The 25,496-nt window shown below is 35.2% G+C and overlaps 3 protein-coding genes across 6 annotated transcripts in view; 2 read left to right on the plus strand and 1 right to left on the minus strand.

Moving 5' to 3' along the window:
• Positions 1-431: 431 nt before the first annotated feature.
• Positions 432-2,304, plus strand: LOC129240912 (uncharacterized). The gene is made up of 2 exons (XM_054876984.1): positions 432-1,375; positions 1,453-2,304. The coding sequence occupies exons 1-2, from the start codon at positions 655-657 to the stop codon at positions 1,737-1,739; spliced, it is 1,008 nt and encodes a 335-aa protein (XP_054732959.1). The 5' UTR covers positions 432-654; the 3' UTR covers positions 1,740-2,304.
• On the minus strand, positions 2,245-3,492 carry LOC129240914 (uncharacterized). Its single transcript, XM_054876987.1, has 2 exons — positions 3,033-3,492; positions 2,245-2,973 (listed from the first exon to the last, which is right to left on the minus strand). The coding sequence occupies exons 1-2, from the start codon at positions 3,360-3,362 to the stop codon at positions 2,719-2,721; spliced, it is 585 nt and encodes a 194-aa protein (XP_054732962.1). The 5' UTR covers positions 3,363-3,492; the 3' UTR covers positions 2,245-2,718.
• Positions 3,493-10,043: 6,551 nt separating this feature from the next.
• LOC129242744 (formin-like protein) overlaps positions 10,044-25,496 on the plus strand; it is a 34,349-nt gene continuing 18,896 nt past the window's right edge. The window contains exons 1-2 of one of the 4 annotated variants that reach the window (XM_054879550.1): positions 10,044-10,408; positions 11,084-12,013. In XM_054879550.1, coding sequence (XP_054735525.1) covers positions 11,720-12,013 — 294 coding nt within the window. In that variant the 5' untranslated portion in view covers positions 10,044-10,408; positions 11,084-11,719. The remainder of the gene's footprint in view (positions 10,409-11,083; positions 12,014-25,496) is intronic. The other 3 variants (XM_054879551.1, XM_054879552.1, XM_054879553.1) reach the window with 3 other exon arrangements.

Raw genomic sequence — 25,496 nt, forward strand, 5'->3', positions numbered from 1 at the left:
TTCAGACCTTACGAAAAAAGACTAAACTTCGAAATGAATTGAAGTTTTCGAAGACGTAAGCTTCCAAATAACTGCAAAAAAGTAATTTATTGTGCGAACTATGGACCCCTGAATAATGGTTTAACGTTTAAACTTTTTTTCATTATTATTGTTTGTTTTTACGAAATACATAATGAAATTCACTGTAAACATGTACATGTGCATATATATATGTATATGTATTAATTAAATGGTTATTTTTCTGTGAAAATACTCGTGTGCTCATATGCACCAGTATATGTGGTTATAAATTAAATATTATATTAATTCATGAATGAAAATTCGAATTCTGAATGAAAGTCAGATACTTTTTCTTTTTCCCTCACGACAACACTAGCTGATTTGGCCTTTTTTACTTCCGATTTTCTAGTTTGAATGTGCCCTCTAGTGGTAGTTTGTTGGCACTATGTAGGAATTCTATCATTGTTAGTTTGTTAGCATTCCTATACACTTTCAGTTTTACTTTAACTTTAATTTATCATTTGTAAAAAATTAAAACTGAAAACAAGGAAAAATCGTAAATACAAAAATTGCGACTGTGCCCAAGTAAAATATTTAAAATTCTAAAACCCATCCAGCGAAAATTAATGTAAGTGAGGTACACAAAAATCAGCAATGTCTCAACAACATAATCAACCACAACAACAAAATGGTAGTAGCAAAAAAAAAAAGAATGTTAGGAAAAAGGTGAATAAAAATGATCAACAAAATCAAAAACCCGACTCGTTTGGAGCGGGAGATGGTGATGGCGAAAAACAATGGCAGGTGCCGTCAAATTCTCAACCAAACAATTCAAATCTGTCACTGCTTGCAAAGAACGAAGCGATCAATCGAACAAACAATATACGTGAAACTACCATTATCAGCATGTGCGTGGAACATCTTCGGCGGCAAATGCAATCGCTAATGTGTGGCGAAGTTAACCAAAGTCCAGAAATGCTTACAAGTGGTGAAAATTCGGGACACCAGCGGAGTTCACAACAACAACAACGACGTACTGACACTCTACCAGCACCAGGTAACCGGGATAACTCGGAAAACAATCGACCACTGAGCAAATCAGCTCGTTTACGAAAAAGACGTAAAGCTGCTCAAAAAAATAAATATGTAGCTATTGATTGCGAGATGGTAGGAGTTGGTTACAACGGACAGGATGACATGCTGGCACGAGTGTCCATCGTAAATAGGCAGGGAGAAGTGCTGTTAGATAAATTTGTTAAACCGTGGATTGAGGTAATTGATTACCGGACAAGTATTTCGGGCATCAGGCCTGAGGACATCGAAAACGGTGAAGATTTTCATGTAGTTCAAAACCAGGTTGCTGAACTAATACAGGGTAATAGACAGTTATGAATTGTTTTGAAAGATTTAAAACTTAAATATATATTAAATTGTGCCTCTCCCTTTTTCTAGGCAAAATTCTAGTTGGTCATGCCATACGCAGCGACTTGGCTGTTTTATACATCAAACATCCATTCAAAAATATACGCGATACTGCCCGTTATAAGCCACTGTGCCGCCTTGTTTCTAATGGTCGAACACCAAGCCTTAAACTTCTCAGTCAAACTATTCTAGGCATGGAAATACAAATAGGAGAACATAATTCTGTGGAAGATGCCCGTGCTGCCATGAAACTTTATAATCGTTTAAGTAGCGACTGGGAAATCTATATACAGGCACAAGAAAAGCGAAAGAAATAGTACTCACTGAGAAAACTGAAATAGTACGCACTGCAAAAGGCTCATGAGAATCAACCTGCCGCCTTCATATTTTTCTACTAGTACATTTTGTACCGATGAAGTGATTTAGACTTAAGTGTCCCAAACGCACCCCACGGCAGGTCAATATTTGAAAAATGTTCAAAAACCAAAACTAAAATATAAGTATGTAACAAAATTAAAAAGAACCCAAACCAATAAAAAAAGGAATTCCCAGCAGGATTACGAAAGACTCAAATGTAAATTTCAAATATTATAACTTTCAGAGACAATAGTTTAGTACAGTTTTATTACTTCGCACCTCCGGACTTATTTTCGAATTTAGGTTGGGAAAAAATAAAAGGAAAACGTATCCTTTGATCTTAAAAGAATTTGAGCCAGTAGCCGTTTTGTACTGTATTTTATGTTAGTTACTTGTATATAACTGTACTTTCTATACAAAGAAGACATCTAACTTGTTAAAGATAATAATGAAAAATGTTACTAATTATACCATGTAATTTTCATTAAAAATGCTTTATTTTAAGAAGTCTTGTTTTACAATCGAGGTGGAAAACTGTTTTAATTTATACAAGGATTAGTTCTAAATTGGATTGGATGATTAATTAAAATTTCTACGGTGTTGATTTATTCTATAATATAAAAGCATTAAGCTTGCAATATATTGAAGAACCAACATAAAGCATATGTTGGGGGGGATTTACTTGTTTAAAACTTAACTTCTTATATTTTCAATTTCTATCTTTCGGAGTACGTCATTCCAGAATCAAGTTAAAAGTTAGGTGCAGCATAAAACATTCTACATACATTTTTGAGGAATGCTGCTGAAGTTCTAGTCCTTGCAACTGCAGATAAAAATTCAAGTCAGTTACCGTAACGTGGAACTGACTGTGGGGGAAACAAACCAACTTAAATCTCGTTTTTTAATAAGCATTAAATGTTAATTGTACGAGATTTGATGTTATAAATTTTCCTTTTTCAGCTTATCTTCATCTGCTTCTGCTTCCATATCTTCAGTATCATTTTCTTCCGGGTTTGTCGCAGATGTATTACCGGTGCAAGGTTTTTCCTCATTTTGGCAATCGGATGTGGGTAAATTTATTTCACTACTTTTTATGGCATCTCGGCGATCCATTAACTCCTTCCAGGGATTTTCCAGCATAGATGGGTGGAAATAAGAAGATATGTTGTTTGTTTTGTTGTTAAAAGATTTTCTCTGCAAACAAAACAAATGTTTAGTATTAAATTGTTTCACTCTAACTTTGTTTTACATACGTTGTTCCATTGCCTTGGTCCACCACCACGCCATTGCCACTCTGCCGCATCATTACTACGCGGTGTTTGCTGCAGCCATTGATTCCCATTACCTCCAACACCCCGCGGATTATTGGTCCATCCTCCGGATCGAATTCGTTGACTACTGCGTCCTCTTTGCCTATTTTGGAAAATGTTTCCCCCAGCGGTTATGTTAATGCTATTGTATTGGAGTCGCGCTGGCGTAGAACATTTCGCTGGGCCGCCCATTTCAAGTGATATGTAGTCATCTGCCTGGGATGGATATGGTTTCGTCGTTTTAGAATAAGGTGATGTATAATATCGCGACATATTAATATTCGCGTAAATCTAAAACAAAATTATAATTGACCAATTTTCACGAAAGAACACAGTGTAATGAAATAGCACATCAAAAACAACCTCAGCGAAAGGCAGCAAAAGGTCGCCGAAAAAACAATGGGCGAATTGAGTTCTTGGAAAAAAACAGACATGATAAATTTACAAGGTTTGCTCAAGGCGAATTGTTTACCATAGGTGACACCTTGCCAAAACAGTTATTTTATTTTCGCAATTTTGACAAAACATATGAACAAAACAAACAAAAGGAGAAGAAATTTTATGTTTGCTAAAATTCAGTGAATGGCTTGTTAATGTTGTGATTTGTGATACTATAACTAAATAAAGGAAGTGCCGCGTGTTAACTTGTGAAAGCACAAATTAATATAAAACCTCCAAATGCAGTTTGTTTTCGTTATAATGCGGAAGACGCCTTCGCAAGATCATCGGTATAACAGCTAATTTATTTTTCTTGCGATTTGGTGAAGTTATGTGGTCTTTGCTGCACTTTATTTGTTGCTCAAGTAAGAAAAAAACCATTTAGCTACATACTGAAGGCACCTTGTCTGGATTCGCCTTATGCTGAAAACAGTGAACACCGCACGCAGTCCCTTACCGCAGTCCCTTACCGTGCACAAAAGCTCACCCCCGAGAACAACTGCCTTCTTTTAATTACATATTTACACAATACATCGGTTTGTGTACGTATGTGTTTGGTTGTATCCACACAATATGGCCATTGATATTTTTGCTTACACACTTTTTCAAACATCCGCGTTATCAGTCACAATTTTTCATTGTTTAATAAACCAAAGCCAAAAACCAACAAATGCAAATAGTTCATTTCTCTATAATTAACATTATTCAACAGTGTTTTTAATTTATTTTAATAAAAATTATAATTTTTCTAAGTTTATTTTATAAATGATTTCGAAATGTACTGCTTGGCAACACTGTGTGGTGAGAGCAATCAGCTGAAAGGGGATTACGGGATTTTTTTAAAATCGTGAAATAAAATCTACGGTACTACGATACGGAAGGAAGGAATTTTTCATTTACATGGGGTTCTCATTAGTTTGATTGTAACAGCTGACAGGGGATTGCGTTTACGGTATTCACTGTTTTCAGCATTAGTTCAGTATAATTTAAAGTCCGCATGAATTCGCCTCGCGCGAGTAGAGCAAGAACAAAAATAGCGTGTATTTTGTTGTTGCTTTTCAAATCTGTGAAATATTTACGCGTGGTTTTGGTTGCGAAAGACCAAGAGCACAACAAAACTTTGAAAACAAAAACATTATTTGGAATTCTGCAATTTATAAGGCATACGACCCTCTCGACCTAAGCAAATCAGTTGTCCATTGTAACAGAAAAGCAAAGCAATAGCAGGTACGATATGGCGGCAAGGTGAATCGCTATGTTTTATTAGCAGGTATAAGTCCATAAAATCGTCAGGCACTTGGGCAAAAGTTCCGGTGCATTCGCTAAGCATCGGCTACAAATCAATTAAGTGCCAAATCGAAAGCGAAATTATCGAATAACACTCCAGTAATAAAGAGGAAGAGAATAGTAAGTTTTGTAAATAATTTGTGAAATATTATACAAAATTACATTTACTTTTTCTTTGTAGTTACTAAATTCCCTGCCACCAGAAGACTTTAGTGTTTACAACGCACCGGTTTTTGCATATAATTGTCATAACGAATTAGAAAAATTTCTGAAAGTTTTAGTGCGAACAATAAGCAGACCTGAATTACATTATGTTACGATGATTTATTATTATTTATTATTTATTTATGCGATGATTTGCAAAAAGTTTTCATAAATTATTGTTTCGTGAAGACGGAGCACACTTCGTCATAGTTATTTAAGATAGATTTTATGGCAATGTTTTTAGTAATGTTAATCGTCCTTTGTAATAACGTCTTAATATTCTGAAGCTTAAAAAATCGGACCTGTGTCAATTTACATGTAAGCAATAGATAATCTTCATACATAAATGTATGTCGATGCATATCTCTTAATCTCCACAACAAAAATAATCTTAACTATAATTTATTACATGTGTATGGGACACTTTTAAATACATTGCCAATATATATGCAATAAAGGTTTTCATATATTTTCCCGTATTTGATATATCTACTAATATATAATATTATATAATACAGTAGGTTCTGTTTTTATGCGGTAGATACGTTCCGCAAGAAACAGCATAAAGAAAAAACAGCATAAAAAAAGCTACTAGTTCTATAGTAAAACTATAGATACGTTTCAAATGCTAAAACCGCATAAATCTGAAATAATCGCATAAAAAAGGGCACTAGTCCCATATTATTACTATAGATACGTTCCATAGACCGCATGAATCTGAAATAATTAAATAAAATCGCATAAACAAAATATTGTATCTTTGAAAATTATATCTTTATATATCTTCCATACTTGTAGGGTTAGCATTTCTGATGCAATCTGTGATGAGTTTTTGCTTAGCTGGTTTAGAATCTTGTTTATATGTACAATTCCCCATAGGTCGACATGCATTTTGTAATTTAAAAAAAAACCGCACTATTTCAAAACCGCATAAAAAAAAGGCGCATAAAAACAGAACCTACTGTACGTAAAGAGCAAAAAGGTAAATAATTGTTTCACTTGGTTATTTTTTCAATTTATTAAGCATAACAAGGTTGTAATGAAATGTGTATATGTACATACATTATTATGAAGAAATAAAAACAAAATACAAAAATTATTATTGGGATATACAGTCGAACCTCAATAAGTCGAACTTCGATATCTCGAATCAAATTGCTTGGCAATGACGTTTAGAGTGAGAATTGTGTGTAATTTTTACTTGATAACTCGAACTTCTATTACTCGAATATCTTCATAACTCGAACAGAATATTTGGCGCCAGCTTTTGTAAGTCGAATTTCTAGGGGAATCCCCTTATTACGTGTTGCTTATTTTATAGCAAACAGATGTCAGCAGTTGGGTCGCTGCACTGTTTAAGACCACAGGTATTTTATTAGTAGTTCTTACGCGAAAATAAACTCTGTTGACTTGTCATCAAAACGTTGTTTAAAAACTTTATTTATTGACGAAAAATTTAAACTATTAAAGGAAGTAGAAATGGGTCGCGAAAAAAAGATGTAGCTGTAAAGTTTATCAAACTTGCATTTTTTCCCCCGAATATGACATCAAAATTACAACCACTCGATCAAGGTGTCATACAAAATTTAAAATGTCATTATCGTCGCAGAATTTAAAAAAATACTATAAAATGCTTTGAAGTAAACAAAAATCTTAACATTACATTAATGGACTGTGTTGATGAAATAACTAATGCATGGAATATCGATGTTAAGCCTGAAATCATCTCTAATTGTTTTAGAAAAGCCGGCTTCGGTTAATATTCTGAATGGGAGGAAGAAGATGACATTCTTTTGGTTTTTATAAGCGAACACATAAAAGAAAGGAGTAAGGAAGAAATTCAACTGCAGAATGAATATGAAGCTTGACAAAATATCAAAGGTACAGAACGTGTCACCTTTAATGATTTTATGCATGTGGATGACGATATTGTTACTTCAAAGTTTCCCACGGATGAAGATATTGTGGAGCTATTGGGATCTAAATCCGAATTTGATCATGATTGCGAAAGTGATATAGAAGATGATTTGCAAGATGATATGCTGCAACCAGTTTCAAACGAGCTAGTTGCAAATTCGTTCAAGATTTTGCGGTCATATTCAAAAACCAATGAACATACAACGGATTCTCTGTACAATGGTTTAAATAATATTGAAGCTTTTTTTGAAGATCAGAATAAAAAATCCTCTCGTCAATCCCAAATAACTGACTTTTTTACTTTAAGGGAATGAAAGCTATACATCTATTCATACAATGTTATTAATTATGTATATATAATTTTAAAATATACACATACAATATTATATAGCAACTATACATAATTTGAAGCATGTACTGTTTTATCAATAAAATTGTTTTCTAACCCTTGAGTTTTATGGATTGTTTTATTTTTCCATCAGCTTTTATTTTGTTTATGGATTTTTATGTATGTATGTACATATGTATATTATATTTGATGACTCGAAATCTTGATAGCTCGATTTTTTTTGCGGCATGTCATAGTTCGAGTTATCGAAGTTCGACTGTATCTCATGGAAAGTAAAACATTTTAATATTAAAGGTTTAAATTGTAGTTGAAGTATGGGTGGAAATTTAATATTGTTTTTTCACATCATCGCATCGAATGAAACATTAAAATATAAAGCGCGGCTTTTTGTTAGCGTTACAAATCCAAAGCTTACAGCCAACAATAAAGTCAAAGTGCAAGTTGCCATAAAAGGAAAGAGGAAGCTCAACGTTCAATTTTCACCAGGAGCATATTGAAAGAAAGTAATTTCAATTGGCGAGCACATAAATACGAGTAATTGAATATTTATTGAAAATAAGTGTAATCGTGTGCTCTCAAATCATGTACGTTTTTGATGAATAAATCTTGTATCCTAAAATATTCCCAACAAAATATAAACGTTTCTCCCTTTTTCTTTTCGCACCTTCCATTTCAGTTGATGAGTTCTTGCACCTCATTGAAAGTTACTTTATTGGACAAGTTCGTCGCTTCGTTTAGTTTGGGAAAACTCATGGTTTAAATTGAATTGTCTATATATTTACAATTTAAATTTCTCTTTTTTACTTAAAAAAAATACCTACTACATCACCATCTACATTAAGCAACCGTTAGTGATATGATTGTATTTATTTAATTAATAAGCAATTTTAAGCAGCCCGCTTAATTTTAACTAAAATGAATTTAACAATGTGTAATTGAATTTGACAGTAGTCTCATAAGAAATATAACATAACGTCTAATTGAAAAAAATGTTACCAATTTTAATTTGTTTGTTTCTATTTTTTTGCAATATAACCGGACTGATTGTCAATCACACCTTACTTAATACATCTTGGTTCTAATATAGGCGAATTAAAGAGAAAGCCGCAATAGGATTGAAATTATTATTATTTTCTTTTTATCAGGTTTCTAGGTAGGTAAACACTTAATCACTCACACATTTTGACAGTCTAGAGGCAAAAAGCAAAGAAATTTTATAATAAACAAAATTTATTTTCATTTCACTTACCAGCTCCCTCAACGACCTTTGAGTTGCATTTCGTTTTAATGCTGCAAGGAGCAGTAGCTATTGCTTTGTTAAACTTTGAAGAATGATCAAGTAATCCTTCTTCAAAGCCAGACAGCAATCTAAATTTCATTATATTAACTGAGAAAGCTCAATATGTCTAAAGTGAGAATTTTCACCATTTTCAACACACCGAGTTTTTCACAAACGTAATCAAAACCCTTTCAGCAGTATTAACTGTGTAAGCTAAATTGCATGTGCGAGAACACCGAACTCAATGAGCTTAATTTCCCTAGTTAATTGATCTGTTTGAACTAGTGGTGGGACTATTCGAATAAAAATTATTCGAATAATAAAATCTTTTATTCGAGAGGTATTCGTAATTCGAATAATATATATTCGAATTTTTTATTCGTTTATTCGAATAATGCTATTCGAATACCTCACTATTCGAATACCACCTCACTATTCAAATACCTTACTATTCGAATACATCACTATTCGAATACTTCACTATTCGAATATTTTTGGTAAATATTAACTTAGATTAGCGGACTACTAATCGGTTTCTGTACAAGTGCATGTACCTATGTATGCAAATTCAAAAACCACGCAAAGGCTTATATTAAATGAAAATACTATCTACTTTTTATTGTAAGGTATTCGAATAGTAAGGTATTGGAATAACGAACTATTCGAATTATTTGAAATGAATAGTATTATTCGTTTTATTCGAATAATGTTTATTCGAATATTATTCGAAAATAATCCCACTCCTAGTTTGATCATAGTCTAAGGCTAGGAATAATTGCAGAGCTTTCTTGGCCTTCGGTAATGTAAGATTTTCGCTCGATCTGACAGTTTTATTCTTAGTAATGTAACTTAAAAACTGTAACTTCTCATTAAGAAATTGAAATTTTATTTCAGTCCCTTTTCAGCAGCTAACTTCAATACCAACGAACAACAACAATACCCTTTTCAGCTGCTCTAGAGCTATTTCCTCAGCTTTTCACTGCTTTTGCACCGATTCTCCATATAAGCGATTATTGTTTCATCTCAAACTTTTAGAACTACGTAACAATAACGGCAAAACACAACTGGCAAATTACACGTCCAAAAAATAATTCGTGAAATTAAAATTGGCCGCTATAAATTACTAGCGTTGTGTTTTTACGGGGACTCTCTCATCTATAGACACATGTAAAAATTCATTGATTAAATCTAAGTAGTGAATTCTTCTGCTTTTTTGAGTCTTTCAAACGCGTCACAATTAAAGTCATGAGAAGCTGTAGTGTCTAGTAGAGCAATGTTCTACGGCCAAATAATTCTCACCAATCAGCAATCGTATATGTTATACATATTCAAAAAGTAGAACGAAGTGGCATCACTCACAATTATAATTGTCAAAACACACCTCTGTAAATTCACCACAAACCAATAACAATTTGACATTTGCGACGTGAACGAGAATGAAATCTTAATCCATTTGACTTGTTTGACAGTCTTTGTTTTGTCTCGTAGTGGTGAAGTTATTTTTAAAATAATTTTTATTATTGGTGGCCATAAGGAAAAAAATAACACAAAAGGAAGGGATAAAGATGAAATTTGTGCCGGGAAGCGTTCTCCTTAATACATAGATCTGCCAAAACCAAGCAATCTGCCAAAATAAGTATGCAATTCATACATAGTTCGTATGAAATTAAGTGAAAATTTGGGCTTGTGAATTGGAATATAAGCAAAACTACAATAAGAAATCCGACGAAGTATATTTAATTGGAAATTGAAGTGAAGTAAATGTGCTTAAATTAGTGGTATTTACGGTGGTTGTGAAAATTTTGTGTGCGTGAGCGAACCGAGTTCATCGGTCCAACGAATTCGGTAATTCCTCATTTTATATACATATGTATGTACAACTTTAACTTCGTTTAACTGATGCACATCAGCACAAAAACGCCAGACAGCATTTTGCGAGATACACAAAGGCGCTGCACTCAGTATATATATTTGTTTGTGTGTATGTATATGTCTGCTGCTTGGTGTGGTGTATGCAAAGGCCGGCGTTTTCTGTATCAGAAACAAAGAATATGTACAATTGCACTGCGCCAATTTGGATCGAAGTTCTGGAAAGGATTTTTTATGACACTTAATAACTTTTTGACGTAGTAAAATATGAAAAATAAAAAACAAATAGTGCATGTAATTTTCTAAAATTGGGTGTATCTGTCTTTTGCATTCATACTATGAATATATTGAATCAGGTATTCTGTCAAAATATACATATATACATACATATGTATAATAATTGGTAGCTTTTTAAAATAGGAAAAGGGATATTTATTCGGGAGAATTAATGCTTCGATTAAGGGGTTTACACCCTGTTTATGAATACGCCCTTCCCATTTGTACCTCCTTTTCTTATTTGACACTTGCTCTAACGAACTTGAAGAAACCAAATCAAAATTCATGTTGCGTGAAAAGTCCAACAAATCTCATTGGAAATTGTGTTAAAAATTATATAAAAATAATATAAAAACTTAAAATTTTTTTAAAAAGTTCGATTGGTGAAAAATTGGCAAAAACTAAATAGTTATCTTTAAAAAATTCTGTAAATACAAGCATACTAAATTCGATACATATTTTTTATGAAGTGATTAAATTAAAAAAAAAAAATACCTGTGCAAAATCTAGGGATCGTCATAACTCTAGGAGCGACAACAATAGCCTGTTATCTACTTACTATTTTTCCAATCCAAATCCAAAGTTATTTAAATCGTTTCTCTTCGTAATTCCGACACAAATGTTTGTAGCTTGCAGTCTCGGCGGACCAATCAGTAGTCATCGTCACTTTAGCAGAATCTTCGTAGAAGAACATCACAAGGTGTCCGCTCGTCCGATATAGCGAGGCAGTGACCAACGTATAAATACTTCCACACTTGCTTTCTTCAACGGTAAATTTTGGATCTGTTCAACGAACTGAAAGAGCAACTGTCAAGTTGCCCCGAGAAGACCCGTGCACTCTGCCGCACTGTCCAGACGACAGTGTGGGGTGCTGTTGTATCCTCATTGAACGCAGCGCTTGGCGGGGGTGGCGGTGGTGCAGTCACTTCATCAGTGGATAGCAGTGGCGGCTCCGGCGTTTCCGGACCAGGACCCGGTGGCGGTGCGGGCGTCAGCCGCTTAGCATCTATAATGGGCGCCGTCAGTTCACGTCACATTTCTACCAGTGATGTACTGGTAGAGGAAGGCGGAGGTGCTGGTGGTGGTCATGGTAATAGTCATGATCACGGCAATGGCAATTGTTCAATTACACATAAGAATGGAATAACCACAGCAACTGGTGGTTTTCTACAGAAACAAGATTTACATTATGACATTGGCTCGAGTTCTCAGTATCACCACGTACGCCAACCGAGTGTACGCAGTCGAAGTCAACAGCCGATGCCCACCACGGAAGAGCTTGATCGGCGATTCGCAAAAGTTTTGGTAAGTCATAACTTTATATATACATATATATATATATATATATATTTTTTTTTTTATTGTTTTACATTGCGACTAGTTACAAAGAAAGATTTTATTAACTAACGAGCAATTTGTATAGAATTTAGAAAATAAGGTATATACAACAATTAACGCTAAGGTGTGGTTAGTACATTAAGTCTTTGGGCTTTCTGCGTTTCAGTCTTCTTCTCCAATTAGCTGGATTAGCGAGAATAGTGGCCTCCGTATTGACGTGGTTTTTTAACCTTTCATCATGGGCTTTTGCTATCTTTTTTATCGTGTCTGCCACCGAGTCAATATTTAGGTCGCGTTCAAGATCGGAGCTACGGATATACCACGGAGCACCGACTGCACATTTAATAATTTTGTTTTGGAGCCTTTGTATAGATTGAATGTTACTTCGGCTGGAGCAGCCCCATAACTGTGCGCCGTAGGACCATACAGGCTTCAGAATTTGTTTATATACAATCATTTTATTATTGGTGGATAGTGCTGATTCCTTTCCCATAAGCCAATACATGTTTCTGTATTTTAATTCCATTTCTTCTTTCTTTTTCTTTACATGGGCTTTCCATCTTAGCTTGGCGTCTAAAGTCATGCCCAGATACTTTGCAGTATTTGAGTATGGAACCTGTCTACCATTTAAATATATTGGAACATATTTGATTTTGTTTTGGGTGAAATTTATATGCACAGACTTGCTTTCATTTAATTTAATATGCCATTTATTGGTCCAGTCATATATTTCATTTAACTTTATATGAGAATGTTTTGTACAAGCATAAATAAATACTTCGACATTTATTAATATTTCTTATAAGGGTTCTTAATTAGAGGTATGTCTAGCAATTTAAATAATTTAAAAGTAAACTTGAATTAATCTTTGTTGGATTTTTAGAAAGTAAAAAGCGATTAGAAATACTTTTGCAAATTTCTTTATCTTCATTCCCATGACAGCCGGTTTTACGTGCCGGAACGACATGGGGGTTTTCCATTCCCGACCAGGGGCTACTGCCCCAGTGAATTTTAAGTCAATTGGCTGGCCGAGGTGCTTAAATCATGCTCAGCAAGTAGTTCCCGTTCAGGTGCTACAGGCCTTTATTGGACGCTAAGTCGGCTTCTAGGCACGTCGGGACATGTATGCTATGAACTTTTAGCATAAAATATTCACCAGAAATTTTTAGGAATTTTTGTTGAAGTGCAGTCCTATGCCTGATTTAAATTCAAAGTTACATGCATGCATTTTCTCCATTGAACGAATGAAGGAGAATGCGCAACACCATAAACAGAAGTCAAGTATAAAGAGTTTGGTGGGTATCTGTGCCTTTCGACTAAGCTTCAGCGCTTAGCATCTCTGTGTATGACGGAGATATTCAGACAATAAAGTAAGCTGTAGTACAACCGCTCTCGAAGGAAACTCAGAGAGAGAACTCTACACTGGTATACCGTTAACTTGAAGACACTTGAAGGCATAGGCGTTGGAATGAATGAAGGAATTACCATTCCGAGCACTAGTCGGGTGGCACTCAAAGCGTTGTTGTTGTTGTAGCAGTATCTTCGCCCTGTCAGTGTAGTGTAAATTACCGGTCGTCTTCGTCTAGCTCATCTAACGGTAGGCCCAGGAAACTGGCAGTTTCGACGGGTTGGGTCCAGAGGGAGAGAGGTGTTAGATGAGTGGGTTTGATGGGGCATGTGAAGAGGTGGTTAGTGTCGTGCGGGGTACCTTCACATGCAGGACATATGTTTAGTATGTCGGGGTCGATTCTGGATAGGTAGGAGTTTAACCTGCTACAATATCCAGAACGTAGTTGTGCCAAGATATGTGGCCACGTGTTGCTCCCGCCCACAGGCGGTCACCGCCTCTACGGCGACACTGCCCTCAGTGCCGGCACATCACACTGCCGCCACTAACAACACCTCAAAGCGTTGTCATCCTGTGTGGTTAAGTCTTAGTACTTGAATGCATCGATAAAATTAATTTGCTTGGAATGCACTATAGTTGATGTATGGTTTAGAGAGGCAGCGAGCACGTTATTAAGAGGGCCCGACTCTGTTTTTGCCTTGGGATAAAACACTCCATCCAGGAGATGCCTAGAAGGGAAGAGCTCACTCTACGACACGTCAGCTGATACTCCACTGTGTGGCTACGTCAGGTGGAGTCCTTACTTGGGGATTATAATCAATCATTCTCACAGGTCACACCTTGAATATGATACCATAGCGGGACATCACGTTCCGATACGGCCGGAAGAACGGCACTTACGCTCAGCTCAACCCAGCTCCATTTTAGGTTTATTGAGAGAGCTCGGTTTGAATGCGGTACTGCGACGAGTAAAGTTTACAAAAGACCGTGAGGCTGAAGTGTAAACCTCATTTTCATTCATTTATTCACAGAAACAGAAAAAGTTGCAAATTTTTATGAAAACTTCTTGAATTTTTTTAAATTTTGTATAAAGTTTAAAACTTTGTGTTTTATGGTTTTTGTTGTAAAATGAACTAAACGCATTTTTATAAAAAAAGACAGTAAAAAATGTAAAGAAAATGCCGAATCTTTATAATATGTATGTCGCGTTGCTAGTATTTTGACCACCACTGCACATTTTTTAAGTTTGTTAAATGGGCAAACTAAACTGATTGTATGGAAAACTAATTTTAATCTATGAAACAATACAGCGATTTCCTACAAAATATAGCTGAACGGCAACAAAAAATTTTAAAAAGTGCGTACGTGCCTTTATATGTAGATGCTTACAATTACTAACCTGGATTTCGCACTTGTTAGAATTACATATGTAAATCACTTTTATGCCCTATGAAATTTAACAGCTCTCAAACTACTTTAGAATACTAAATATGGACTATTTAATCGACAGGCATGTATCGATAATTTTTGTTATTGCCAAATACTAAGCATAAACTGCTGCAACATCTTCCTTTAAGAAATCCAATGGAGTTTTCCTGCAATTTAAAAATCAACCTCATTTACTTCAACTACTTGCTTTTGCACGATGCATTTTTTTAAGGATTTTTTTTATTTCTTTACGAATATAAATAATACTTTGTGCATTCCGCTCGTCGCTTAAGTAGGGAAGGAAACAAAAAATTTTGAACATGCTTTATTTCGGTCACATACATATTCGTCAAAAAGAAATACATGCTGGCATTTGGTTAATCAGATATAGGTATGTACACATGTGTGTGTGTCTGCTTGCTCCGTTGTATTAAATTCTTCTTACATGGGGACAGTTCGAGTTTTGAATGCATGACAATATTTACAATTGTCAGATTAGGTGGTTGCCTCTGTCTGGGCTCGATTTGATATCTGCGCTGTGATAAAATGAAAATGTTTTTTGAAAAGTATACCTTCTATTATAAGTGCAAAGTTACATATATAAGAACATATGAAATAAAGAGATATCGTTTTAAGGGGAAAAACTAAGGAAACTACCTATCGGGTAGGTTCTGTAATTTTGTGAGTGAAATTCCAAGTTAATTTCATTGAAATTAAAAACTTTAAAATATTTCAGAAATCGTAGGAATATCGAATATTTGAAAGTTAATGAGTTTTTCTTGAAATTCCAATCGGATTTGCATACACATCACTTATGTACAGGGGCTCAATAAAGAACTCGGACAAACCTTAGTTAAAACTTTGTATAAAAAACACTGCTAAAATAAAGGCAATTTGAAACAATATTTTTCGATTTCTAAATGCTTTATTTATATAATTTAAGAATTAACAAAAACATAAGATAAGTCGTGTGCACTTCTTTTACAATAACGAAAAACTTTCAAAATGAGGAGAATTCACACCAAAAAAGAACTCGGACATGGAAATTAATTTTACTTTAAAAGCCAATAAAAATAAAAATTAATATTTTGTGGGAAACCCTTTGGATTTAATAACAGCATTTAGTCGTTTCGGCATTGACTCCACCAAATTTCTGCAAACGGAAGGATCAATTTTAGCCCATTCGTCCTTAAGAGCAGCTTCGAGGTCCTTTTTGTTTGAAATTTTGTGATTTTTGAGTTTATTCTCCAAATGCGCCCATAAATGCTCAATGACGTTTATATCAGGGGACTGCGGTGGAGTTTCGAGCACTTCCGGGCAGTTATACATCAACTACAAGCGAACATCAAGCGCCTTATGCTTGGGGTCATTGTCTGGGTAAAAATAAAATTGTTCCTTTATACCCAATTTTTCAGCACTTTGAATTAAATTTCGTTTTAAAATTGAAAGATATTGCTTGTGATCCATTATGCCATCAACAAAACAAAGATTTCCGGGTCCGGAGGCGGACATACATCCCCAAACCATCACTGAACCGCCACCGTGTTTAACAGTGGCACGCAGGTTTTTCTCTTTCAGCTCCTCATTTGGCTTCCTCCATACATACGACTGCCCATCTGATCTGAATATGTTGTATTTGCTTTCGTCGCAAAATATCACATCTTTCCAGAGTTCAATGTCCTTATTTTTATAGGTTTTTGCAAAATTAATTCGTTTGTTTTTATTTTCCTTACTAATGTAGGGTTTTTTTCTTGCGACTCTGCCATTGAGGTTGTTTTTTCTTAGAACTAATCGCAAAGTTTCTGGATTGCAGTCAATTTCAAGATGTTCTTTAACTTGTGTTGTAAGTTTAGGAGCACTTAAATGAGGATTTGCTCTGACTTGGTTTACTATCCACCGCTCGTTAGCGTCCGTAAAAAGCTTTGGCCGTCCTGTTTTCACTTTGTTTTCTGCAGATTTTGTTTCTTTAAAGCGTTTTATGGTGTCACATACAATTGATCGTGGTCGATTTACAAGTTTGCCGATTTCACGCATGGTTTTTCCACTTTTATGTTGCTCAATAATTATTTTTCGCACTTCTACCGAAGTTTGGCCACGTTGTCGACTCATTTTACAAAAAAGAAAAATGAAAATGCGTACTTGACACAATTTTCTTGACACAATTTACTTCCAAAACTGTCGATCGTTCCTAAATTAACTGTATATAATTTAAAAAATGGGATCCCCCCATTTAAACTGTCAGAAATTACGAAGTGATGCCAGATGTCCGAGTTCTTTTTTGGCGTGAATTCTCCTCATTTTGAAAGTTTTTTGTTATTGTAAAAGAAGTGCACACGACTTATCTTATGTTTTTGTTATTTCTTAAATTATATAAATAAAGCATTTAGAAATCGAAAAATATTGTTTCAAATTGCCTTTATTTTAGCAGTGTTTTTTATACAAAGTTTTAACTAAGGTTTGTCCGAGTTCTTTATTGAGCCACTGTATGTGAAACAAGAGTAAATTATAAAGGGCTTTCCAATAAGAGGTGTTATTTTGATATTCAAAGAAAACTGCTATTTTTTAATATAAATGATGGGATGTTTATTTCGTTATAAAGAAATAGTGAAAAATAACATCACCGTTAATAGTGAAATATAACATCAGGCAAATGACGACGACCATGCTTACAGGACAATATCCTTTTCATGAAATTTTCCATAACCGAATTGCAAAGTGGCTGCCCTATGTCCTCGATAACCTCACGAATTCCATCTTTGAGGCCTTGAATAGACCCTGGGCTGTTGGCGTAGACCTTCTCTTTCACGTGGCTCCAAAGAAAAAAGGCACAAGGTATTAAGTCACAAGATCTCGGTGGCCAATTGTGATCACGTCCCCAGTCTGGTATACCGATCAGTGAAAAGGCAGATCAAATGGCAAAAGAGGCAGCAGAAAATGGCACTACCATCGAAGTAGAAAACACTGTTGAAGAAGCTTTGGTTCGCAGTAACATTTTCTCTGAATAGTACGATGGATTTATGTCCCCTGCAATTAATCGGCCTAAACTTTTTGCAAAAATTTTCACAAAGGTATCAGCAAAGGTATCAAAAATTGTAAGTTCGATGTTAAAGATATAAAACTGATCAACAAACTATTGGCTGACCATGCCCTCGACGGCAGTTACTTACACATGATTCGTGCCCTTCGATTCAAAGCTATGTGAGTGCCAAGAGGTAAACTCTTATACACACCAAGTTTTTCATTTTGTCAGACTTTAGATAACTATAAAGACTTTAAATCAGTATTGCCACATGCAAATGAAAAGTACATAATAAATTTGCTTTCGTTTATTAAAGAAACTAACAATCAGTTTTAGCATTGCCTTAACCACTGTCTTGAGAATTTTCATCCCACCATTTAAATAACAGTAAAAAAAGAATGTTAAAAAAAATTGAGTTATCCGATCGACCCGGATTTGTACCCGGCGAAGGACTGCCACTCCAGCAGCATTTACTATACCTGTGCGTGAATCTTCTATAACAACAACAGCAATAAACTCAAACACTAAAATGCACAATTATATTTAAATTTGAATAAACAGGAGAAGCAGGGGAACGGAATGAGAAAGTGTGGGCGATAACAGACTGTTATCCAGCCCTCAGCGAATTCGACAGAATCAGTTGATAGGCTGACGTAACTGGGTCACGAAGCGGTTTGTTTACGAAAAAACTAAAATTGTGTTATACGAAAAAACCAACACAGTCCGCACTCATGGCGCTTCGTTGTCATCTGAACAGCGACTGATTGACGAGTGTGTGAATACATGTAAAATGATCGTGCAGAACTCAGTTGGCGAATCCCCACGTCGCAGCCGAAGTCCCTCTCACATTTTAATATTTTGCCATAGTTATTGGCCAAACCTTGTAAATCTGTCATCCTTATAGGAGTACAAAAGTATGAATTAAGAAATACTGGTGATTTTAGGTTTAAGTTTACCAAAGCAAAAAAGAGACTAGATGTACAGCATTTAAGCTGGGTGCGGAGGAAAAGGTGTGTTAGATGGTTGGGTTTAAGAGGGCAATTGAAGCGGTGTTTAGTGTCGTATGGGATAGCTTCACATGCCGAACGGCGGAAATTTCTCATCTATTTGGAATGTGGATTCTTTTTTATTAACTAACGGGCAATGCGTTTAGAAAATTTCAAGAGGAAATTTTGCGAATGAATGCGTATGTATATTGAGTGCTTCTTCACTATTGAATTTTTTGCATTTTGGAAAATTAGTATTATATGGAAATGATGACAGGCGGGCGAATGGATGAAAGGACAGTAAGGTAGCACTCGGATTGTGTTTATAAATATAGCAAAATCTGTAAAAAGTTTAACCCTAAATGCACGCTTTTAATATCTCGAGTTGGTTAATACTCCCGTTGGTGGAGTTATATAAAAGCCTAAGGAGAAGTTGATATTTGGCTATAAAATTTTGATTGATAGCAAACTTATTTTGGAATGCACAAAAAAGTGCTCATTCGAAAGACTGCTGGTTCTACATAACAGATTTCCTGACCAACGGCTGCAGGTCTAATAAACTAACCCTGTCTGTTTAGTGTAGTGTATTTCAACTCTCGTCTTTCGTCACCGGAACATCTCTATGCGGCTAGGCTGCTCTAAACACTTCTGATTAGGACGGGTATCGAGCCTAACCCTGGACCGGACGTCTATTTCTTCTGCGTTTGCCAAAGAATTTCCATCCGAACTCAATTTCGATTAGATGTAATATTTGCTAGCGATGGAACCACATTAAGACCTATTCAGTGCTTAATATTTATGGGGAGTGAACCATAGGCCCCACACATGCGTCCTCATGTTGCTCTCGCGAACAGGCGCCTCATCCTCTACGGTTTATACTTCGAGCAACGCGTCGGTGCCTTCCCAAAGCAGCCAAAATTGAATATCCACAGTTACCTGGAGCTCAACAGAGCAGCATAAATCTCCATTTATATCCATTTTGATATCAAAAATGAAAACTAAAAATATGAATAGCGTTCTAAAGTTAAATGCTTTTGAATAATTTCTAAAAGAATGAGCGACTGTCACTTATTACTTAATGGCGCTCTTTTTTCTTCATCTCTTTTGTCTGAATTCCCCATAAAAGTTGTCTAGCGGAAAAAATATTCATATGGCGGTTTGCAATTTAAAAAAGAAAAATAATATGTGACAGATGTGGAAGAGATTTGCACACTGTACTTGAACGTAATTTTTAATCTTTAAACTTTCCATATTTACAAGTACATATATTGTTTATGTATAAGTACATATGTATGTATCTGTAGTGTTATGCCCAAAATTTATTCAAATCTTTATTTACTGAACGTCTTAATACTTTAGTCGATTTCTGAGTAAAGTGAAATAAATCAAGTGTTAAATTTGTTTAGGTACTTATTTATAGTTAACAAGCGAATACTCCCTGTAGCGAATTTAACAATATCAAGATTAGCATAGGACTAATCCGCATAGAGTCAGTATCGCTCCGCGCTTTTAATTGCATTCTCTGTAACTAGTTTTGTGCTGGTCCTAATTAAACACATCATAAACTTCTACTAACAAACTATTTGACTGCAATCACTCTACACACTAGTTTGTGGTCACTTACAATGTGATTCAAACCGCTATTTGCTCATATATGTTCAAATTTTTTCTACAGGGCTTAAGACTCATTGTATTTGTACTCGGCAAGCTTATAAAAACAAATGCTGATCTCATCGCTTCCCAGGCTTACGCGTTTACTCAGCAGATTAATGGAGGCCAAGCAATTTGTGGAGCTCGAAAAATCAAATGCGAAAATGTATACGAAATATACTTCCATATGCATATGACTATGTATTTATGTGATAAGAAAACTGGGTGGGTAGCTGCTTCCAGATCAAGAATGAATGCTAGGCTGTTTACGAAATAAATATATTTGATTTTCAGCAGAATCTTTGAATGAAAAATTTACTACAGACATAATCCACTATCATAGAGCAAACCACTGTGGCTATGCACATACATACATACATAAGCACAGATATACATACGTGCGTAAACCATTTCACTTTCATTTTGCTCTTTGTGAGCGTTGCTAATCGGCAATCGAATATTTGTGTGCTCCGAATTATTGTACCATGGCGCAGCAACTAGCGAACCGAATTCAAAAGTGCTGATTGCAATTTAGGTACATAATTTATATTTAATTTTCGTGTTAAAGGCAGTATCGGGTGCTTTATCCAGCGTAATTTGCCATATAAAGTTTATAAATCCCTTTACGCCGTTCAATATGACAGGGGTGACCATTTCGTAATGATCCGCCAACATCAAAACGTCTTTCATAAAGTAGTTAATGAACTGTCAAAAGTTTCAAAATAATTAAAATTGCTATTGAAATTCTTAGGCGCTGGTAGCAAGATTCGGAGTCCTTACTTAAATTTTCGGGCGTAATAATCGACAATTTCGGCCGCCGTAGCCGAATGGGTTGCGGAAGTGTGTAGGTTCGAATCTCCGTGCATGAAACAGCAAAATGATGGAAACCATTTTTTTCTAATAGTCGTCGCCCCTCGGCAGGCAATGGCAAACCTCCGAGTGTATTTCTGCCATGAAAAAGCTTCTCATAAAAACCATTTGTCGTTCGGAGTCGGCTTAAATCTGTAGGTATCTCTATTTCTGGAACAACATCACAAACCATAAATAGGAGGAGGAGCTCGGCCAAACACCGAAAAATGGTGTTAGCGCGAAGTGTTTATTTATTTATTTTTAATAATCGTCCCACCAAATATGTAGGCTGAGTGTGCTACAGGTATAGTGAATGTTCCTATACAAGTGTGATAAAGTAGCAGACGAAGTCTCAAAAATCGCGCAGACAAATCAATCGATTCTGATCGATTGTTGATTTGATTGCCAAATTCCCCTGCTCGTTTGCTCTTGCCTTGTTTAATTGTTTTACATTCCTATTAAAATTTGTATACTCAATCCGCCTTATTGAAGACGCAAATTACATGTAAATATTGTTTTCGACCTACCGCAGTCACCTTGGATGAATTCACCTTGGGCCGAAACTTACATGACTGAACTCTGCAGAAATTTGGAGGAAATTATCTACCGTGATGGAACTCATTTTTGGTTTAAGGGCTTTATGACTACAACAACGCTTATATTGGACTGCTAAAATCCCCTTGAGCTATAAGTGGTGGTGAAGTGAGGTTAGGTTATCCGGCTGGCATTAAGCCACGCATAGAGCTTTTGGCTAATAGCAGTATCAGATGGAGACTGACCTCTTTTAAGTTGTAAAGTACACATCAAGTAGAATGTCAACGCGTTTCGAAAACCTAAGCAGCGCTGGAAGATCCATTTTTGAGATATTCTCCATACCCTCAAACTGTGGTGCTCCCAGGCATTTCGAGGGCCTTGCATTCCGGTTACCACAGACTTTTATGGCTCATATTTCCATCTAGAGAAGACTGGGAAATGGTTTAGTATTTTACGAAAATGGAGCCAGTATATATACTAACGGTTCCAAACCCTACGATCAAATGGGAGGCGACGTTTATTCGGATACTAAAGGCATCCGCTTACCTGATCATTGCAGCGTATTCAAAGCTGAAGTTTTAGCGATTAAAGAAAGCCTTTTAGCGCTAAATTAAGACCCAGTTACAGTCAGAAATATCTACATATATTCTGATAGTCAGGCAGCTTTGAAACCGTTCTAATCATGGAAACATTCTTCAAAAACAGCGCAGTTTTTTTCTATAACTCTACTCTGGGTGCCGGGCCGTAGTAACGTTGAGTGTAAATATAAGGCGTATGAGTTATCTAGACTGAACACTACGCTCCAAATTACTCAAGACAAAGTTGATACGTCTATACCCTTGGAAACATGTAAGCTGTAAATAGATATATACACCTTAAGTATTGACAACTATCGCTGGATACATTATATACCTTTAGCATTAGTAGACAGACGTGGCCAGAATGGAATATGGGTCGCACTAACCGCCTACTAGGAATAGGAAAGACTTAAAAATATTACTAGGAGTCCTATCTGGGCACTGTCTCATACGATGGTATGCCAGTAGAATTGGGATTTCGACTTTTGCAGCGGCTGTCAGGATATAGAAGAGGTAGAGACAGTTGAGTACCTTCTATGCGGCTGCATGGCTCTGTGTAGAAGAAGGTTGAATTTGCTCGGAATCGCTTTTCTGTACAATATCGTGTATATTGCGTTTATAAAATTAGCGAGACTAGCTAGATTTATAAAGTCCACAGGATGGTTTAAAGAGGACCAAGTGGAGTAAGGGGGACAGTTCCGGTGGTATCACAAGACGCCTTCTTCAAGGACGTTCACTTAGTGACTATATTCAGCCTAAAACTTAATGATCATTATTTTAAATTTAATTAAAAAAAGTAGTTTAGAAAGCCTCTTTCTTATGAAACGATTGTGTTGCAATGTGTGTGAGCGATTTATTTTTTGAAGTTATAAATTACAACGCTGTGCTTAGTTAGTTTTCGATTTTGTTGTTAACAAGTAATCAAGAAATTATCTGTAGGAAAAAAGTTTCCTTCAGAGATAACTATCTGCGTGTCGGAACTAAAATATCGCCGATGGCAATATATTAGTTTTGAAAGCAACGTGATAAAATATCAATATCGCAATTGCATTTCTAAGCGGTATCGAATTTCATATAAAAATTTAACATACGTTTATGGAATATATTTCAGTCCCATAACACATCTATTATTCGGTGTTGTCCCTACTGAGAAACCCTTTATTTTGTAAATACTACATGGGTTAATCACTTCTTTCCAATGCATAAATCATTAGTGACTGTGAAGCATATCAAAAGCTGCGATGTTGGCTCTGTGAACCATTGAAAATTAAGTTCCAGATCTATTATGAAATGCTTTCCCAGCTGGTGCACATCGAATTTCATGCTTTATCGAATAAATTATGCAGTGCACAGTGGCACAAATTTTGGGAAATACAGTGTACTCTCTCTTAATTGGACACTAAGGGGCTGAAAATTTGTCCGCTTATGTGAAAAGTGTAAACAAAGTTAGAAATATGTTATGGGAGGGTTAATGTGTTATGGGAAGATTATCCGCTCTAGAGGAAAAAAATTAAAAAATTTATGGTATGTACTAGAAAAAGAGTCCTCTTATGGTGTCCGTTAGGAGAGAGTACACTGTATCTGTAAAAGTAATGGAATTTGAAGTGTATATATCAACATTTATGGTGATCAACATTTCTGGTGAAAATAAATGTAAGCATTTGCTTCCAAGATATTTACACCATTTCGAATATAGTCTTCAAAAACTATATAGGCCTGTTTAATGTAGTAGATAGATATGTATTTGTGGTCGAATGACATTGTAGCTTAAGTCGAAATTAAATTTTACATAATTCGTTTCTGAAAAGTAAGTAATGATTAAGGATAATGACTAAAAAATTAAAAAAAAATTATGCAAAAGGTTTAGTGTTTAGGTCGCTATTAAAAAATTAGAATTTTTAAACTCGAATGGTGTGCATTTCTTAATTAAATTTTTTTAATATATACCTCAAATTTGTTGCTTAAAACAACGTTATTTTTCACTCACTTAAAAAAAAAAACGTAAAACCGTCACATACATGAGGAGCTCTCTTTAAACTTTGCAGTGACATATGTTTTGGGAAAAATGTATAGCTGTTACAATTTTCCTAAAAAAAAATAGACATATTTATATTTCGCCATTTTTAGAATAATAAGATATTCAATTGAGTGAGCTGCATCATTATTTTAGTTTTTCATAGAAATCAACTTACTTTTTCTATTTACGACTTTAATAAATATTTACTAAGAAATTTGTCTTCCTCGCTTCAACGGCCTTATATTCGAGCTGCCATAGTCGGCGTTTGAGATTTCTTTACAACAACAAACTTTTCTATTATTTAATTGCTGTCATGAATTTTATTTTCTTTAGTATTTCTGACTTTCTATTCTAAGATACCGAGATACCAGCTCTGATTATGTTGCAAAGAATATTTTAACGAAATTCGTTAACGCGCCAGCTGATTTATGTTGACGTTCATTTTCAGTGCTTATTCGTATTTACTCGGAGATCTACACCTTTATCTTTTTACTTTGTGCTTCAGAGATCATAAAATGTACCTCAGATTAGTCAATTTTATATTTCCGGAATGGGCTTCAGATTAGTTAATTTTACTACAAATTAGTCTATTACTCTTCAAGACCTTTAGATACTGTTGTGATCTGATACAGTGAACACATTTTCGCCAAAAAAAGGACTCACTTTTTCTTTAAGTAGATAATTAATAATAATGAAGGTACAGGATAATCGCGTAATTTGTCAGATTAACAGGAGGCGAAAGTCAAACATCTCTTACATAAAGCATGTAGGATGATATTATAACCAGATACAAATAATGATTGGTAATATCGATATTCTCAAAAAAGAAGGCAGAGTCCTTACAATGGAAGAAGTTAATTTTAATGTTAAATGGGTTGCGCAGGTCTGGTATTCAGTTTAAGGGGTTAGGTGGGTTTGAAAATTTCAAAAAATCGTTTTTTTTGTCTCATTAAATAGTACAGTATGTTTAAAATACTCTCCTAAAATTTTAAGTCAATCCGAGTAAAATTCTAGGAGATAGACCCTTCAGAAGTTCCGCCC

The sequence above is a fragment of the Anastrepha obliqua genome, chromosome 3, assembly GCF_027943255.1.
Source record: "Anastrepha obliqua isolate idAnaObli1 chromosome 3, idAnaObli1_1.0, whole genome shotgun sequence".
In the NCBI taxonomy this organism is placed as follows: Eukaryota; Metazoa; Arthropoda; class Insecta; order Diptera; family Tephritidae; genus Anastrepha; species Anastrepha obliqua.

Excerpts from the sequence above, each read along its gene's own strand:
- LOC129240912 (XM_054876984.1), top strand. The coding sequence starts at position 655 with ATGTCTCAACAACATAATCAACCACAACAACAAAATGGTAGTAGCAAA. Across the intron at positions 1,376-1,452 it reads GGTTGCTGAACTAATACAGG|GCAAAATTCTAGTTGGTCAT; the intron begins GTAATAGACAGT and ends CCCTTTTTCTAG.
- LOC129240914 (XM_054876987.1), bottom strand. The coding sequence starts at position 3,362 with ATGTCGCGATATTATACATCACCTTATTCTAAAACGACGAAACCATAT. Across the intron at positions 2,974-3,032 it reads GACCAAGGCAATGGAACAAC|AGAAAATCTTTTAACAACAA; the intron begins GTATGTAAAACA and ends TTTTGTTTGCAG.